This window comes from Saccharomyces cerevisiae, chromosome IV, assembly GCF_000146045.2.
Source record: "Saccharomyces cerevisiae S288C chromosome IV, complete sequence".
Classification (NCBI taxonomy): domain Eukaryota; kingdom Fungi; phylum Ascomycota; class Saccharomycetes; order Saccharomycetales; family Saccharomycetaceae; genus Saccharomyces; species Saccharomyces cerevisiae.
Genome location: NC_001136.10, coordinates 1,311,965 through 1,330,233, shown reverse-complemented (window position 1 = coordinate 1,330,233; position 18,269 = coordinate 1,311,965). Strand labels below are relative to the sequence as shown.

The window sequence follows — 18,269 nt, the reverse complement described above, 5'->3', positions numbered from 1 at the left end:
TAACACTAAACTTATTAATAAACAAAAACTATACTTAATAAAAGGGAGGGGAGGGAATGGGGAGGAAGTTCTTCAAAAAAAAAACTTTTTCAACATTTAATACGATGTTTTCCTTTTTCATTTGTTCTCAGTCTCATATTTAAGTTTTAAAACAATTCATATCTTTTGTTAATTTCTCCTTTTTTTTTCTCAACTATATAAATGGCTTACCTGGTTGGTGATCTTTCACGTGGAGCATCTCTGGTTCTGTATGCATCTCTTGGAGGACCATAATCGCCTCTTGGACCATCATAACCACCTCTTGAACCACCGTAGCTACCTCTTGGAGGACCGTAATCATTTCTTGGACCACCATAGCCACCTCTGGAATAACCACCTCTTGGACTATCGTAACCACCTCTAGGACTATCGTAACCACCTCTGGAGCCACCATATCCGCCTCTGGAGTAGCCACCGTAGCCACCTCTGGAATAGCCACCGTAACCACCTCTTGGACCACCAAATCCACCTCTGGGGCCACCGAAGCCGCCTCTGGAGAAACCGCCTCTGAAGCCACCTCTGAAGCCGCCTCTGAAGCCGCCGCGACCTCTGAAGCCACCTCTATTTGATCTTCTGATTGGTGGAGGATTGTCATCTCTTTCAACAGTAATGACAGAACCTCTGAATTCAATATTGTTTAATCTCTCCAAAGCTTCGACCAAGATTTCTTCACTAGGGAATTCTAGAGCACCGGTACCATCAAAATCTCTGGTATTGACGCTAGAAAAAGTAGTTTCTAAACTATTTTCCCTGGCTAAATCTTTAAGATCTTGCCATGAACAACCTTCTGGTAAGTTTTTCATGGTGATACGGTATCTCTTGGCAGGCAATTTAGAGTAAACAACTTCCAAAGGTTGGTTAGCAAAACTCTTACCGTGAACTTCTTCAATGGCTTTGGCAGCGGATTCTGCTTCTTCAAATTCAACAAACGCGAAGCCGTTCAAGATCTTGACTTCCTTCATTGGTCCAAATGGACCAAAGATTTCATTCAACTCGGATTCTTGAACGTCCAATGGGAAAGGTCTAACAAACAATCTGGTGTTCGAGAGTTCTCCTTCTTGACGGTGGTGCATTGGTGGGCGACCGTGCATGTGTTCACCTGGAGGAGGAGGAGGATAATATGGTTGGGGTTCAGGTGGTTGGTGGTGCTGGTGGGCCTCTTGGTAGTCTTGGACACTGTGGGATTCTTCGCCTTCATAAATTGGAGCATTAGATGGTGGAGGAACGTCATTTTGTTCTTGTGGAGCTGGTGGTTCTTGTGGAGCAGATTCCTGTGGAGCAGATTCCTGTGGAACTTGTGGTTCTTGTGGAGCATCTGGAGCCTGTGGTGGTTCTTGGTGCTGTTCTTCGACTGGGGCATCGACAACAGATTCTGGTAGTTGCTCTACGTGAGTTTCTTGAGCTTCAGACATTATCCTTATGGTTTTAGCGTAATTGCTTAATTTTGATTCCTTCAAAAGTATATATATTTAGAAGAGAGGAAATTATTTTTCTCATGTCCTTTTTAAATCCCTTTGGGTGGCGAAAAAAAAGAATGTAAAAAATTTTGCCCTTCGTTTACAGTGATAAATATACGGAGGGGCTCTATGATAAAGGTAGTAGTAAATCATTGAATTGTTGAACAAGCATTGACAGATATGATAACAAGCAATTGTAATCAATAAGCCACCAATTAGAAGGCTACTCAAAAGAATAAAGTTACTATAAAATATACTGCGGTATATATGTTGCGGTTTCAGCGATTTGCGTCCTCGTATGCCCAAGCACAGGCCGTTAGAAAATATCCAGTTGGAGGTATATTCCATGGTTATGAAGTGAGAAGAATTCTACCGGTTCCGGAGCTGAGACTCACTGCGGTAGATTTGGTGCACTCCCAGACAGGAGCCGAGCATTTGCATATTGATAGAGACGACAAGAATAATGTGTTCAGCATTGCTTTTAAAACCAACCCTCCAGATTCCACTGGGGTCCCTCATATTCTAGAGCATACAACGTTGTGTGGGTCTGTTAAATATCCAGTTAGGGACCCTTTTTTCAAAATGCTAAATAAATCTCTAGCTAATTTCATGAACGCTATGACAGGTCCAGATTATACATTTTTTCCCTTTTCCACTACGAACCCTCAAGATTTCGCTAATTTAAGAGGTGTTTATTTAGACTCCACCTTGAATCCGCTACTTAAACAAGAAGATTTTGATCAGGAGGGTTGGAGGTTGGAGCATAAAAACATCACAGACCCGGAGAGTAACATTGTTTTCAAAGGTGTTGTCTATAACGAAATGAAAGGTCAAATATCAAATGCCAATTACTATTTCTGGAGTAAATTTCAACAGTCTATTTATCCTTCCCTGAATAACTCCGGCGGAGATCCTATGAAAATTACAGACTTGAGATACGGCGATCTCTTGGATTTCCATCACAAAAATTACCATCCCTCCAATGCAAAAACTTTCACGTACGGTAACTTGCCATTGGTGGATACGTTAAAGCAATTAAATGAGCAGTTCAGTGGTTACGGGAAGAGAGCTCGAAAGGATAAGTTGTTAATGCCTATTGATTTAAAAAAAGACATAGATGTCAAGTTACTGGGTCAAATAGATACTATGCTTCCACCGGAGAAGCAGACAAAAGCCTCAATGACGTGGATTTGTGGAGCGCCACAGGACACATATGATACCTTTTTGTTAAAAGTACTGGGGAATTTATTAATGGATGGCCATTCTTCTGTAATGTATCAAAAATTAATAGAATCAGGAATTGGTTTGGAGTTCTCCGTAAATTCAGGTGTTGAACCAACTACAGCAGTAAATTTGCTAACTGTTGGTATACAGGGCGTGAGTGATATTGAAATATTTAAAGACACTGTAAATAATATTTTTCAAAACCTGTTGGAAACAGAACATCCTTTTGACCGCAAGCGTATCGATGCCATAATTGAACAATTGGAATTATCTAAGAAGGATCAAAAGGCTGACTTTGGACTTCAATTACTCTATTCTATACTACCTGGTTGGACAAACAAAATCGATCCTTTTGAGAGCTTGTTGTTTGAGGACGTTTTGCAAAGATTTAGAGGTGACTTAGAAACGAAAGGTGATACTTTATTCCAAGATTTAATCCGTAAATATATCGTTCATAAACCTTGTTTCACGTTTTCCATTCAGGGATCTGAAGAGTTCTCTAAATCTTTGGATGATGAAGAACAAACAAGACTGAGAGAAAAAATTACTGCCTTGGATGAACAAGACAAGAAAAACATCTTTAAACGTGGTATACTGTTACAGGAGAAACAAAATGAAAAAGAAGATTTATCCTGTTTACCTACCTTACAAATAAAAGACATCCCAAGAGCTGGTGATAAATATTCAATCGAACAGAAGAATAATACAATGTCTAGGATTACTGATACCAATGGTATCACATATGTCAGAGGTAAACGTTTACTAAATGACATAATACCCTTTGAACTCTTCCCATACTTACCTTTATTTGCTGAATCGTTAACTAACCTAGGGACAACAACAGAATCCTTCAGTGAAATAGAAGATCAGATAAAATTACATACGGGTGGTATATCAACACATGTAGAGGTTACATCTGACCCTAACACCACAGAGCCTCGCCTGATTTTCGGGTTTGACGGATGGTCTTTAAATTCGAAGACCGACCACATTTTTGAATTCTGGTCTAAGATCTTACTAGAAACTGATTTCCATAAAAACAGCGATAAATTGAAAGTTCTTATCCGCTTATTAGCATCTTCAAACACATCTTCTGTAGCAGATGCCGGTCATGCATTTGCAAGGGGCTATTCTGCCGCACATTATAGATCAAGTGGAGCTATAAATGAGACCCTCAATGGTATTGAGCAACTACAATTTATAAATAGATTGCACAGCTTGTTAGACAATGAAGAAACTTTCCAAAGAGAAGTTGTCGACAAGCTAACTGAATTGCAAAAGTACATTGTTGATACCAATAACATGAATTTTTTTATCACCTCAGACTCTGATGTTCAAGCGAAAACAGTAGAAAGCCAAATTTCAAAATTCATGGAGAGATTACCTCATGGCAGCTGCTTGCCCAATGGACCAAAGACTTCAGATTATCCTCTTATTGGATCCAAATGTAAACATACTTTGATAAAATTTCCTTTCCAGGTCCATTACACATCCCAAGCTTTATTGGGTGTGCCGTATACACATAAGGATGGCTCTGCACTTCAAGTTATGTCAAATATGCTAACATTCAAACATTTGCACAGAGAAGTCAGAGAAAAGGGTGGTGCTTATGGTGGTGGTGCTTCTTATAGCGCCTTAGCGGGTATTTTCAGTTTCTATTCCTATAGGGATCCTCAGCCTTTGAAGAGTTTAGAAACCTTCAAGAATAGCGGGCGTTATATACTGAACGATGCCAAGTGGGGCGTCACAGACCTTGATGAAGCTAAATTGACAATATTTCAACAAGTAGACGCACCTAAAAGTCCCAAAGGAGAAGGCGTGACGTATTTCATGAGCGGTGTTACAGACGATATGAAACAAGCAAGAAGGGAACAACTCTTAGACGTATCTCTCCTGGACGTTCATAGAGTCGCCGAAAAATATCTACTAAACAAAGAAGGGGTGAGTACGGTCATTGGACCTGGAATCGAGGGGAAGACTGTTTCACCAAATTGGGAGGTGAAGGAACTGTAGATATATAATTTAATCCTGTAAATATACTGCTTCAAAGTTTCTTGCCGATCTATACTCATCGCTTGTAACGAAGTTAAAATTTTTTTCTTTCACTGAGTGTGGAAAGTGAAAAATTATCACGATGGCAAAAGAGAGGGAAGAGAAGCCCTAGTTACTCGCTGTATTGAAAGGATCAAAAGACCAAAGACCACCAGGAATAATGAGTGAAGTTGCACCAGAGGAGATCATAGAGAATGCAGATGGATCTAGATCTATCATTACATACAAGATTGAAGACGGTGTCAAGTATAAGATTACTCAGAAAGTAAAAGAGGTTAAAGTATTGGAAAAAGTCCATAAATCTGTTGCAGAAAGAAAAAACTGGCATAAATATGGCTCTGAAAAAGGGTCTCCAGCAGGTCCAAGTGCTGTTACAGCAAGATTGGGTGAAGAAGTAGAATTAAGATTGAGTAGGAACTGGAAACAAGCTGAAGAAGAAAGAATACAAAAAGAAAAGGCAAGTCTCACAAAGACCGGTCTACAATGTAGATTATGTGGTAACGACCATATGACCATGAACTGTCCATTCAAGACAATTTTAAGTGAACTTTCAGCATTAGAAGACCCAGCCACTAATGAAGGCGGTGTCGAGGCCGCCAGTGAAGAGAAGGCAGGCCAAGTTGGCGGAGCTGGTTCCATCCCAGGGCAGTATGTTCCACCTTCTCGTCGTGCTGGTGCAAGAGATCCTTCATCCGATGCTTACAGAGACTCTAGAGAACGTGATGATATGTGTACTTTGAAGATTATGCAAGTTAATGAAAATGCCGATGAAAATAGTTTGAGAGAAGAGTTATTGTTCCCATTCGCACCCATTCCAAGAGTTTCTGTCGTTAGAAACAAAGAAACAGGTAAATCAAGAGGTCTCGCCTTTGTTACCTTTTCGAGCGAAGAAGTTGCCGAACAAGCTTTACGTTTCTTGGATGGTAGGGGTTATATGAATTTAATTTTACGTGTTGAATGGTCCAAACCTAAGGTTAAGGAATAGATGCACAGAATATGCTCTGCACTTGTTTTCTAATGTTACTCTTCTCATATAAAAATTGTAGATATTAAGAAAGAAAGTATGTAAACTAATCAATCTATACCTAAAAGAATATTGTTCAATATTCTATAAAGCACGCACGGCATGGTAAAATTTTTAACGATTGTAAGATTACAACAAGTTGCAATCCATTCAAGCTAAAAAATCAAAGCAAGGAAAAGCTCAGAGGCTGTCGTGAATATGTCAAATACCGTAAGAGCCATTTCACCAGATATAACACTATTCAACAAGACATTGACATTCCAAGAAATCTCACAAAACACTAGAGAGGCTGTCATATACATTCATGGAGGTGCATGGAACGATCCTGAGAATACGCCCAATGATTTTAATCAATTAGCCAATACCATCAAATCAATGGATACTGAGTCAACGGTTTGTCAATACTCTATAGAATACAGGTTATCACCAGAGATCACAAATCCAAGAAACTTATATGATGCTGTGTCAAATATAACAAGGCTTGTTAAAGAAAAGGGATTAACGAACATTAATATGGTGGGACATTCCGTTGGAGCTACCTTTATTTGGCAGATATTAGCTGCACTCAAAGATCCTCAAGAAAAAATGAGTGAAGCGCAATTGCAAATGTTGGGACTTTTGCAGATCGTGAAGAGAGTATTTCTATTGGATGGTATATACTCGTTAAAGGAACTGTTGGTAGAATACCCAGAGTATGATTGTTTTACAAGACTTGCCTTCCCTGATGGTATTCAAATGTACGAGGAAGAGCCCTCGAGAGTAATGCCTTACGTGAAGAAAGCCCTTTCTCGCTTCAGTATTGATATGCACCTAGTGCATTCTTATAGCGACGAGTTATTAACGTTAAGACAAACTAATTGTTTAATTTCTTGTCTTCAGGATTATCAGTTAAGTTTCAAGTTGTATTTGGACGATTTGGGTTTGCATAATGATGTTTATAAGAATGGTAAAGTTGCGAAGTATATTTTTGACAATATTTGTTGATAGTTGATTTTATTTCTGCATTTATATATATGTGTGCGTGTGTGTTTTATATATAACTGCCAATGGCCTAAACCCAGATGGATTGGCCACGAGCTTCCATTTTTTTGCCCAGTTTTTCTACTTGATCGTTCCATTCAACCAGTCTGTCCTTCATCTTTGTAATTTGGTCACCACTTATGATTCTTGGTTGGACCCAGGAGATGGTAACGAGTTCATTTACTTGGTCAATAGAACCCTTTAATAGACCCAAACTTATGGCTCTCATGACCAGGTGTTCGACATTATCCTTTGGTAGGTGTGTAGCCTTTGAAATATCTTCAAATGAAAGCATCCTAATATTTTTGACAAAAACTGTTTCAATTAATGTCATTAGGCAAATTTTTTGTCGTAAAAATGATTCATGTTGAGCCAATATAGGAATCTTTGATATTTGAACTTTTATCAATGAGTCGAATTTATCAAAATCACCAACGGTTAGAGCATTTAATAATTGGAAAAGCCAATCGTAATTGGAATCGTTGACTATAGTTTCCATTATTGGATGGTGTAATAGTTCGCCAAAATTATAGATTTTGTCACCTAACAATGCTGAGATACTCAAATCATAGGCCAATTGTTGACGTTCGGCTAAAGTAATGCTTGTAGATGGTTCTAAGGTAGAAAGGTATAATAGACTTGTGTAGTAGAAAGAATTGAAATCATTTTTAAATTTAAAATACTGGGAATTTGTAGAATAGAAGCTGTTTGTTATCCTTAATGGAATGGAATCCTTTTTATCCAATGTCTTTTCCAAATCATCTAATAAATCTCTTGCCTTAACGAGGTCGTTCTTTAACAGGTAAGTTCTAGCAATTTCGCTATCTATCAACAAAATACCATCACCATGGTCTTTTGATCCATTATTTCTTTGTTTTTTAGAGTCCAATTCTTGAAATTGAGCCTTCAAATCATCCAAATATTTTAAAGACTCATCGAAATCCTTAGAATCCTTCAAAGAGGCAAGTAGATACTTTACTACTGACAATTGGTTGATTTTATCATAAAATTTAGAAACGAAGTTATCATATAATCTGAGCCTCAATGGTGTAGATTTAGCATCATCAAAAAATTTAGTCAAGGATTCGGACAATTGGAACCACAATTTCTCTTCATAAAATTTCTCAAATTGTTCGAATAAAGGATGCAAAGAGGGATCTGCCTCCATGCGGAGAGTGCTTAATATGGTGTCAATTTCATGATTATTAAACATCTTGCGAAATATAATGTGGTTTCCTCGCGTGTGCCCACTGTTTGCTTTTTGGTACTTAATAGTTTCTTCAATCTAGGTCTAGCTTTTATTTGTTCTTACTTTTGCCACCGGATGAAAGCGGGGAGCGGGTAAGAATGAAAATGATAATAATAGGATAAATGAATGTGTGTATTCAAATTTTTCTAACGTATACGTTATATGTATATATATATATATATATATGTATATGCTATTTGCAACACGATGCGTGACGGTAATGCTTTTTATAGGGCCTCGTCGATTTGTAACTTTGCCAGTTTCCAATTCTTCAGACATTCTTTGATCCATGCTTTGAAGCTAGCTGCGAAAAGTTTCAAGATCTTTCCAATGGTCAAATTAATATGGTTATATGTATGCATTAAGCTGTTGTATGACGAATTGTTAATTTCTAGCATGTCTGATATACAGATTGATAGACAATCTTTCAATTTGGATAAATCTTGGTTCAACTGTTTGATCTGTTTAGATCTTTCTTGTTCAGTCAATTGTTTGATTTCTAATTTATTGAGATTCATTGTTGGCGTAGACGTTTTATAGTTTAGTTTACTTGCGCCTATATGAATTTCGTTTTGGTGTCCACTGGAGCTTGAATTTGAACTTGACTTCGATAGCGATCTTACGTCCTTTTTAACAAATGTCAGGTCAGCAGCCTTTGTATCTTTGTAATTTTCATCTGTCAATATAGTCGACCGCGTTAAACTTTCATTAATCTTCTGCAGTTGGTTTTCAATCTCAGTGAGACTCGAAAGTTTCGTTTCTTTTTCGATAATTAGCCTCTCTAATATTTTAAATTGCAAAAACTTTAATTTCTTGAAATTTAGAACTTTGAATGACTCATTTAAGAACTGCAATAACTCATTAATGGGGTCCTCAAGAATAGAGGTGTACTTTTCTATTAAGATCTCGGAAGAAATGTATATAACATCGAATGAATGGCCTGTCTTTTCAATATGACTAATAATTTCCATCATTGGGTTGTTTGAATTGTTTTCAGATTCGCGAAGGCTGTTGGGCATGGTTATGTCATTTTCCAAACTAAAAGCATTATAATATGCGCCTAATTCAGCAAAATACGTGGACAAGGAGTGGAAATGAGATTTATTTGATCTTATGTTTTTTAATAAATGGGTGATTATTCGCTTATAATTTTGGAATAAATTTTCAATATGTGTAAATTGAGATTCGTTTTGTAAAATTTCTGTTGGGAGGTTGGAAATTTCATTATGACTTTTTACTGTGATGTGTTGTTGCCAAATCGAATTATAGTTTCTCAGAGACGAGTTGGATGGAATAGGTAAAATAGAATGAAGGGGGCTTGGTTTTGTTGGGCTTAAAGGTGGAGCTAAAAGGTTATTCAAAGGTAGTATGATTATCGGCGACGAACTTAAAACATCTTTCCAATTAAATTCAGGGTTTAGAAATTTTTGAAAAACAATATCGTTGCTTATTTCTTGAATGTTCAGACAGTTAGACAAGAATGAATTGAGCATTTTCTTCCTGGTGGAGATAATTTTGGAATCATTTGCTGCGTTTATGGGACTCCATATGTATTTGAGAAGAGAATGCTTGGATGGAATGGGTGGAATAATTATCGTAGGAAGGAGTCTAGTTAGAGATTGCCTCAAAGAATGAAATTCAGAGTACCTTCTGATAATCTTGTTGTTTTCATATAGAATTACGTAACCGATAGCGTGTTTCCCCCATGGATCTTTGAAATCGCCGGCATCAATGATTTGGATCTGCTGTGTCCCATTCATATCGTGGGGAGTAAATTTGCTAATAGTAGCAGTAGTAGACATCGACAAGGAAACAAAAGGTTCAGTTTCCGCATCTGCTTCCACTACGGCATGAGAAGAGGTTGAAGATGACGTAGATGCTCTGGAAGAGCCAGCAGAAGAGGAATGTGCCGGGCTAGATGGCAAAGACGATGAAGAAGGGGGCGAATTTTCGTTCTCTGGGCGAGCTTCGCCGATAGTAGTCCCAATTCCAGAAGCATATAGGTGATGAGTGCCGACGAATGGATTATTATCTTCTTCTGAGAGATCCATGTCAGATGTGCTGCTTTGTTGTTCATGTACCGCCTCAAATATGTTGTAGTCCATTTTTTCTGTATGTGTAGTAGTATCCGTTGTTACTCACTACGTGTATAGATGTCTATTTATGTCTCTATCCCTTATCTCTTTATCTTGTTGCCTGGTTCTCTTTTCCCTTTAAATGGAGATTACAAACTAGCGAAACTGCAGAAAAGGAAAGCCTCCAAAACTACTGCCAGGGTAAAAAGTGAAACTGGGAAACGACATAAAGAAGAGCAAATTAAAACCAAAATGAGCGATGAAAATAAGAGTACGCGTATGTCAGTTAATCTCAGTCACAATTTTGTGACTTTCAATACAATTTTTCTTTACTAACTCGAGGAAGAGTGAGGTTTTCTTCCATGAATTGCAGCTATTGTTAAGGCGTCTGACATAGTATGTAATTGTGCCATGATATACATGTTTTGTGTGTGTACATTTGAATATATATATTTACTAACAAGGAGAAAACTTAGACCGACAAGCTGAAAGAGGATATTTTAACCATCAGTAAAGATGCTCTGGACAAGTACCAGTTGGAAAGAGACATTGCTGGGACGGTAAAGAAGCAATTGGATGTCAAATACGGCAATACCTGGCATGTGATTGTCGGAAAGAACTTTGGGAGCTACGTGACACACGAAAAGGGCCATTTTGTTTATTTCTATATCGGTCCACTGGCGTTTTTAGTTTTCAAAACAGCATAAATAGTGTTTCTTCAATAGTTAATCGATAATCAATTACTATTATACTTTCATACGAATGGGGTGTTACTTTTAAGGACGACATATAAGCAATGGAACGACCAGTTAAGATAAATGGGCAATATCCTTCGGAAAGGTCAGCAAATATATTTAGCAGGTGACATGAAGAAGCAAATGTTGCTAAATAAAGATGGAACACCTAAGAGGAAGGTGGGCAGACCAGGCAGAAAAAGGATTGACTCTGAAGCTAAGAGTAGGAGGACTGCCCAGAATAGGGCAGCTCAACGAGCGTTCCGAGATAGGAAAGAAGCCAAAATGAAGAGTTTGCAAGAGAGGGTAGAGTTACTAGAACAGAAAGATGCGCAGAATAAGACTACCACGGACTTTTTACTATGTTCTTTAAAAAGTTTACTGTCGGAAATTACAAAATATAGAGCTAAGAATTCTGATGATGAAAGAATATTAGCCTTCCTCGATGATCTGCAAGAACAACAGAAAAGGGAAAACGAAAAAGGAACAAGTACAGCAGTTAGCAAGGCTGCAAAGGAATTGCCATCGCCTAATTCAGATGAAAACATGACTGTGAACACAAGTATAGAAGTACAGCCGCACACTCAAGAGAATGAGAAAGTTATGTGGAACATAGGCTCATGGAACGCTCCCAGTTTAACCAATTCGTGGGATTCTCCCCCCGGAAATCGAACAGGTGCCGTTACCATCGGTGACGAAAGTATTAATGGTAGTGAAATGCCAGATTTCAGTCTCGATCTTGTCTCCAATGATAGACAGACTGGTCTAGAAGCTTTAGATTACGACATTCATAACTACTTTCCTCAGCACTCTGAACGCCTGACCGCTGAAAAAATAGATACGTCAGCATGTCAATGTGAAATTGACCAAAAGTATCTTCCATACGAGACAGAAGATGATACTTTATTCCCCAGCGTGCTTCCCCTTGCTGTAGGGAGCCAGTGTAATAATATTTGCAACCGCAAGTGTATCGGGACCAAACCATGTTCAAATAAGGAGATCAAATGCGACTTAATAACAAGCCACCTGTTGAATCAGAAATCTCTAGCTTCGGTGCTTCCGGTGGCTGCTTCTCATACTAAAACAATTCGAACCCAATCTGAAGCAATTGAACACATTAGCAGCGCCATATCGAATGGAAAAGCGTCTTGCTACCACATTCTCGAAGAGATCTCCTCCCTACCAAAATATTCATCGTTGGACATAGATGATTTATGCAGCGAATTAATAATCAAGGCAAAATGTACAGATGACTGCAAAATAGTAGTCAAAGCTCGCGACTTACAGAGTGCTCTGGTTAGACAGCTCCTGTAGCATATAAACATATCTTGAGTATACATAATGTTGGATGAGAGCATGTAATATTGATCGCTTTGTACGATGATTATACCTTTTTTGTCTTTTTACCATTGTCTCTGATGGAATACTATTGACAATTAACAATGGTAGATATATCCGATACAAGTGGATACCTACATAAACAAGGTGTCTTACCTAGTGTTTCTTTCATTTGCACTTCTTTTTTTGCGTGTGGACTGACATCTTGGAAAGTTGAACTGTCATATTATATAGTTGTTGCAGCCGCCATGGGAAACAGTCCTTCTACTCAGGATCCATCGCATTCAACCAAAAAGGAGCATGGACATCATTTTCATGATGCATTCAATAAAGATCGTCAGGGAAGCATAACCTCTCAACTGTTTAACAATAGGAAGAGTACTCATAAGAGACGCGCCAGTCATACTAGCGAACATAATGGTGCCATTCCCCCTAGAATGCAATTACTTGCATCTCACGATCCATCGACAGATTGTGATGGGCGCATGAGCAGTGATACTACTATCGATAAGGGCCCGTCCCATCTATTCAAAAAGGATTATTCTTTGTCCTCTGCCGCAGACGTAAATGACACTACGTTGGCCAATTTGACTTTAAGTGATGATCACGATGTGGGTGCACCCGAAGAGCAGGTGAAATCTCCGTCGTTTTTGAGCCCAGGTCCATCAATGGCCACTGTCAAACGAACTAAAAGTGATCTGGATGATCTGTCTACTTTGAATTACACCATGGTTGACGAAACAACAGAAAATGAAAGAAACGACAAACCACACCATGAAAGGCATCGCTCAAGCATCATAGCTTTGAAAAAAAATCTTTTAGAAAGTTCAGCTACTGCTTCCCCTTCTCCAACGAGGTCTTCATCGGTGCATTCAGCATCACTTCCCGCCTTGACCAAGACGGATTCCATTGATATTCCTGTAAGACAACCCTATTCAAAGAAACCATCTATCCATGCATACCAATATCAATATCTCAATAACGACGAAACATTTTCTGAGAACTCTCAAATGGATAAAGAGGGAAACAGTGATAGTGTAGATGCAGAAGCAGGCGTACTTCAAAGTGAAGATATGGTTTTGAACCAGTCTCTTTTACAAAATGCTTTAAAAAAGGATATGCAACGTCTTTCAAGGGTGAATTCCTCTAATTCAATGTATACTGCAGAAAGGATAAGCCACGCTAATAACAATGGAAATATTGAAAATAACACCCGTAACAAGGGAAACGCGGGAGGCTCCAACGACGATTTTACCGCACCTATATCTGCTACTGCAAAAATGATGATGAAACTGTACGGTGATAAGACCTTGATGGAAAGAGATTTAAATAAGCACCATAATAAGACAAAGAAAGCCCAGAATAAAAAAATAAGGTCGGTTTCAAATTCGAGAAGATCCTCATTTGCTTCTTTGCATTCTTTACAATCAAGAAAGAGTATCTTAACAAACGGTTTGAATTTGCAGCCTTTGCATCCACTACATCCAATTATTAACGACAATGAAAGTCAATACTCTGCACCGCAGCATAGAGAAATATCGCATCACTCTAATTCCATGTCGAGTATGTCTTCAATATCATCAACAAACTCCACCGAAAATACTTTAGTTGTTCTAAAATGGAAAGACGATGGTACCGTGGCTGCAACCACGGAAGTCTTTATAGTAAGCACGGATATTGCTTCTGCTCTTAAAGAGCAAAGAGAGCTTACCTTGGATGAGAATGCAAGTTTAGACTCAGAAAAACAGTTAAATCCTAGGATCCGCATGGTTTATGATGATGTGCATAAGGAATGGTTTGTTCCAGATCTTTTTTTGCCTGCAGGAATTTATAGACTGCAATTCTCCATCAATGGTATATTGACTCACTCAAATTTTCTTCCTACAGCTACGGATTCAGAAGGCAATTTTGTCAACTGGTTTGAAGTATTGCCCGGTTATCATACGATCGAGCCATTTAGAAACGAAGCAGACATCGACTCGCAAGTAGAGCCAACACTGGATGAAGAATTGCCCAAGAGACCGGAACTTAAAAGATTTCCTTCTTCCTCTCGAAAATCTTCCTACTATTCTGCTAAGGGTGTTGAAAGGCCAAGTACACCGTTTTCAGATTATAGAGGCTTAAGTAGGTCCAGTTCAATAAATATGCGTGACTCATTTGTACGTCTGAAGGCTAGCAGTTTGGATTTGATGGCCGAGGTCAAGCCTGAGAGGTTGGTGTATTCGAACGAAATACCAAATTTATTTAATATAGGTGACGGCTCTACGATTTCTGTAAAAGGAGATTCTGATGACGTGCATCCCCAAGAACCTCCCAGCTTTACACATAGAGTTGTTGACTGTAATCAAGATGATTTATTTGCTACTTTACAGCAAGGCGGTAATATTGATGCAGAAACAGCAGAGGCGGTTTTTCTAAGTAGATACCCAGTTCCTGACTTGCCCATATACCTGAATTCATCCTATCTGAACAGAATACTAAACCAAAGCAATCAGAATTCAGAATCACATGAGAGGGATGAAGGTGCGATAAATCATATTATACCCCACGTGAATTTGAACCATTTACTGACAAGCAGTATTAGAGATGAAATAATCAGCGTAGCTTGCACTACTAGATATGAGGGGAAATTTATCACTCAAGTAGTTTATGCACCTTGTTATTATAAAACACAAAAGTCTCAGATCAGTAATTAGAATCTCAATTCGCAATGATTCTCACGAACTCTATTAATTCAATTTTTTTCTTTTTGATTCCTATGGCTCCTAGAACGTTTGCATTCCTTTTTTTTTTGTTCTAGTAGGTATTTCACGTCACGTTTCTGGCAATCCACTTCTCAGCATGCGTGGAATATACTTTAACATATCCAACGAATTTGCTGCATATTCTTATGTAATAGATAGCCGTTCCTAATGTGTAATGGCCTGCTTTGTTATAGAAATCATATATAAGTAGTGATTGAGCCGTAAAATCATCTCATATGCCCAATGGAAAACCAGTCATAGTATTATGAAGCATTCGCATTATTATATACCTCCATCTTCCCCTGTTATTCTGTCTTTGTATTTAAAATCATTTTTACGAATAGTGCGGTTGTCTTGGTTGATGACGTAATTCTTTGATATCTACTTATTTACGCGTTATTGGCCTTGAGTTATTAATATCATTATTGATGTTATTACTATTCACGAACAAGTTGTATAAATTTTCGAAATTATTATTATCACCATCTCCACATTGCATATATCGTTGCTCAATAAGTTCTGTCCATGGTTCTACAAATTCAAGCCCGATATCTTCACTAGCACCGAACCAATCTGTAACCTCGTCAGATAGAGATGGACCTTGGAAGAGTTCATTGTTCAGTAACGCTGTTGTGATATCGTTGTTTTGTTCAACAAAAGGATCAACGATACCTTTAGAAGATGTATCATTTGAATTCTGAGAATTGCTATTAATTTCCTCCGTCAAAGGCCTTTCCGAGGGTTCAAAAGTAGTCTCGGTTTTATTATATCCAATACGTTTAGAGAATATTGGCTTCTTAGTTAAGTCTTGTCCCTCCAGTGAGGATTCGCGATTGCTCTCTAGAGGAGTGGTGCCATCTCTTAATAAGGGTGGTCGTTCTAAGTAAGATTTTTTTCGAAGTTTCATCTCTGTACATAAGTACATTAATATGGCTGCGTATCTTTGACATAGATGTAATTCATCTGGTGTAGCTTCTTTCAAAGTAACCGCAGTGTCACGGATGATATCGAATGTTTCGTCAACCGATATTGCACTTAATTTTAAAATGTTTCTGGCATCTGGATTTGTTGCCAGTTCACTACCAGTAAGTGTTAGGTAGCATTTTACTATGAACGCAATGGATCTAATTATTCGTATTACCCATCTTACGGGCATGTATTTTAGCATTCCTTGCCTTGAAACTCGCTTTGCAGAACTCAATATTTCTTTTGCAGATCTGTATGCTAATTCCACATACCTCGCGCTTGTCACAATTTCATTCATATTCAATCTGCTTGTTTTCCCATCCACTTGCAGTGCGAGGGAAAAGATATAAAGTTGACAATAATTGAAATCTGTGATAATACTTTCACCATTTATTCTATCGATGTTATCAAATATTTGTTTTTTGTTCTTCCTATCTGCTAGTGAGAAAGGGACATCAGAAAGGGGTACAAGAAGCTCTCTGTAGTTACTGAGCCAGCCCTCTATCAAGGGAGAAAAAACACTTAGGACAGAGAGGTTGTGTCTCTGATCTGTCGTTGCCAATTTCCTCTTATTCTTCTCACAGTAAATCGTCTCATATGCTATGGATAGGATTCGAATGATCTCTATTTTTGCTCTTTGGGCGAATGAGAATCTTAGTGGAAATGGTGGTATGTGATTCTGTGCTAGATTAGTATCATCTTTTTTATTAGAATAATATAGAACATACTCATCGTTTAAAAACTCCCTCTCCCAATCAGTCAAAAAATTTTTCTCGTTGTCGTGGTCATTTTCTGAGTTTTCAAAAACTCTCTTCCACCTTAGTTTACTTTCTTCATCAGGCAAAATCTCATTCAGATAAAATTTTTCATTCCCAAGGTAATCCTCATTGCTTTCATTTCCATCGTTTTCAATTTTTCCTAAATTCAAGTTTAAAACGCTGAATGATTCTGCTAATAAGGATCTTTGATTCATATTCATAGCACTGGTAGTCTCAGATATATGAGTGACAATGAATACTTTTGAGCTGTTTTCAATGAATCCCATATCTTGCGCCAGCCTTACTGCAGACCCTGTCAGCATCCATGACATTCGGTCGCTTCTACGGATTGCGCCGACACCGGTCAATCCTTCTTCGTCCTTCCTCGTACTAATATTCTTACTTCCTCTAGCGTTGACATTATTTAACTCAGGATCATTTGCATAGTCAGACCATTTATAGTGGATACTCCTTGGGTTCCATTCCGTGAAAATTATGAAAGCAAGCACGGTGCCAATTGACCTAGTACTAGCCTCTGCCCAAATTGTTTGAGATATAAGCTTCTGGCAATACACCCATAATTTATCGTGAACTTCAATGTGTCTCATCCCATCTTCTCCATTGTCTAATCCTAAAGTATCGAAAGGATGATAGCGAGCAGAAACAGTCAAAATTGCACAAAACAAAATTGGATATTCTGCTAATTCTTTCGGATCATGCAATTGAAGTGGGATATTGGGAAAGAATGGGTGCATCGTGAGAAAAAATGCCTCTATGAGTTCAATCGCCTCCTCTTTAGTAAGCAAGCTATCTGGACCGATGTAATCGAAGTCGTCAATTTTCCGGGTAGGTGGAGGTCTCACTTTCCCGATTTCTTCCATTAATTGTGATGTTTTCCTATTCGTATTCAGCGTGTGGTTAAGCATATCTGCTGTATTTTCGTAAAGTGTGTTAGTACTGTCACTTTTTGAAAGTCGTTTCAACCCCTCGTCCGTAGCAGATTTATTTGTCGCATCCAAAGAACTTTTCAGTGGTTTCGGTGTTGTGGACTTCTCTTTTATGATTTCTTTTGCGCCTTCTTTTGCTACAGTTCCAGCAGCTTGGGCCAGAAACTCTAGGGCGTTCTGCATGGAGGAAAGTTCAAGCTTCCACTTCATCCCTTCTGATTTAAATGATTTTTCACTGCTAATCCCTTTTCTTGACAAAGGTACATCCGATAAAATTGGGCTCGTTGAGTCATTTTGTATCTCTTGCTTACTCTTACCTAGAGATGGCAGACTTATTGCATTAATCGAATTAGGAGGCAAGTCGTTCGAAGTTCCCTTATTAGAGCTAAAAATACATTTTTTTAGCTCCCTTTTGCAACGTGCACACGGTGGGTCGTGTGGGTTATCAACCGGACCAAGATCACATTTCACCTTCCTTGATCTGCAGCTGATGCAAGCTTGGTAGGTTCTTCTCCGTTTTGGAAGTTCAAATGCTGCGTTTCCCGAAGGCCTTTTCTTAGCAGACATAGAGGATAAAGCAGTGCTTAATGTAACCTTATTATGCGTGGATCATATATTCCCACGACTAACTTGATATTATTG

The 18,269-nt window shown here is 38.4% G+C and overlaps 10 protein-coding genes across 10 annotated transcripts, besides 2 other annotated features; 6 read left to right on the top strand and 4 right to left on the bottom strand.

Annotated features, from left to right (window-relative positions):
* Positions 1 to 206: 206 nt before the first annotated feature.
* NPL3 (mRNA-binding protein NPL3) lies at positions 207 to 1,451 on the bottom strand (the record flags this gene model as incomplete). Its single annotated transcript, NM_001180740.3, has 1 exon — positions 207 to 1,451. The coding sequence occupies one exon, from the start codon at positions 1,449 to 1,451 to the stop codon at positions 207 to 209; it is 1,245 nt and encodes a 414-aa protein (NP_010720.3).
* Positions 1,452 to 1,763: 312 nt separating this feature from the next.
* On the top strand, positions 1,764 to 4,733 carry CYM1 (pitrilysin family metalloprotease; the record flags this gene model as incomplete). Its single annotated transcript, NM_001180738.1, has 1 exon — positions 1,764 to 4,733. One exon carries the CDS (start codon positions 1,764 to 1,766, stop codon positions 4,731 to 4,733), a length of 2,970 nt encoding a protein of 989 aa, NP_010718.1.
* Positions 4,734 to 4,932: 199 nt separating this feature from the next.
* TIF35 (translation initiation factor eIF3 core subunit g) lies at positions 4,933 to 5,757 on the top strand (the record flags this gene model as incomplete). The annotated part of the gene is made up of 1 exon (NM_001180737.1): positions 4,933 to 5,757. One exon carries the CDS (start codon positions 4,933 to 4,935, stop codon positions 5,755 to 5,757), a length of 825 nt encoding a protein of 274 aa, NP_010717.1.
* A 237-nt stretch (positions 5,758 to 5,994) lies between these two features.
* BNA7 (arylformamidase) lies at positions 5,995 to 6,780 on the top strand (the record flags this gene model as incomplete). The annotated part of the gene is made up of 1 exon (NM_001180736.3): positions 5,995 to 6,780. The coding sequence occupies one exon, from the start codon at positions 5,995 to 5,997 to the stop codon at positions 6,778 to 6,780; it is 786 nt and encodes a 261-aa protein (NP_010716.3).
* Positions 6,781 to 6,847: 67 nt separating this feature from the next.
* Positions 6,848 to 8,029, bottom strand: RPN9 (proteasome regulatory particle lid subunit RPN9; the record flags this gene model as incomplete). Its single annotated transcript, NM_001180735.3, has 1 exon — positions 6,848 to 8,029. One exon carries the CDS (start codon positions 8,027 to 8,029, stop codon positions 6,848 to 6,850), a length of 1,182 nt encoding a protein of 393 aa, NP_010715.3.
* Positions 8,030 to 8,292: 263 nt separating this feature from the next.
* On the bottom strand, positions 8,293 to 10,170 carry SNX41 (Snx41p; the record flags this gene model as incomplete). Its single annotated transcript, NM_001180733.1, has 1 exon — positions 8,293 to 10,170. One exon carries the CDS (start codon positions 10,168 to 10,170, stop codon positions 8,293 to 8,295), a length of 1,878 nt encoding a protein of 625 aa, NP_010713.1.
* A 222-nt stretch (positions 10,171 to 10,392) lies between these two features.
* On the top strand, positions 10,393 to 10,847 carry DYN2 (dynein light chain; the record flags this gene model as incomplete). Its single annotated transcript, NM_001180732.1, has 3 exons — positions 10,393 to 10,417; positions 10,514 to 10,536; positions 10,617 to 10,847. 3 exons carry the CDS (start codon positions 10,393 to 10,395, stop codon positions 10,845 to 10,847), a joined length of 279 nt encoding a protein of 92 aa, NP_010712.1.
* Positions 10,848 to 10,909: 62 nt separating this feature from the next.
* Positions 10,910 to 10,927: a regulatory region (One of two upstream open reading frames (uORFs) in 5' untranslated region of CAD1 gene, regulate translation).
* Positions 10,928 to 10,943: 16 nt separating this feature from the next.
* Positions 10,944 to 11,012: a regulatory region (One of two upstream open reading frames (uORFs) in 5' untranslated region of CAD1 gene, regulate translation).
* Positions 10,959 to 12,188, top strand: CAD1 (Cad1p; the record flags this gene model as incomplete). Its single annotated transcript, NM_001180731.3, has 1 exon — positions 10,959 to 12,188. One exon carries the CDS (start codon positions 10,959 to 10,961, stop codon positions 12,186 to 12,188), a length of 1,230 nt encoding a protein of 409 aa, NP_010711.3.
* A 272-nt stretch (positions 12,189 to 12,460) lies between these two features.
* Positions 12,461 to 14,908, top strand: SIP1 (Sip1p; the record flags this gene model as incomplete). Its single annotated transcript, NM_001180730.3, has 1 exon — positions 12,461 to 14,908. One exon carries the CDS (start codon positions 12,461 to 12,463, stop codon positions 14,906 to 14,908), a length of 2,448 nt encoding a protein of 815 aa, NP_010710.4.
* A 433-nt stretch (positions 14,909 to 15,341) lies between these two features.
* ARO80 (Aro80p) lies at positions 15,342 to 18,194 on the bottom strand (the record flags this gene model as incomplete). Its single annotated transcript, NM_001180729.1, has 1 exon — positions 15,342 to 18,194. One exon carries the CDS (start codon positions 18,192 to 18,194, stop codon positions 15,342 to 15,344), a length of 2,853 nt encoding a protein of 950 aa, NP_010709.1.
* Positions 18,195 to 18,269: the final 75 nt, after the last annotated feature.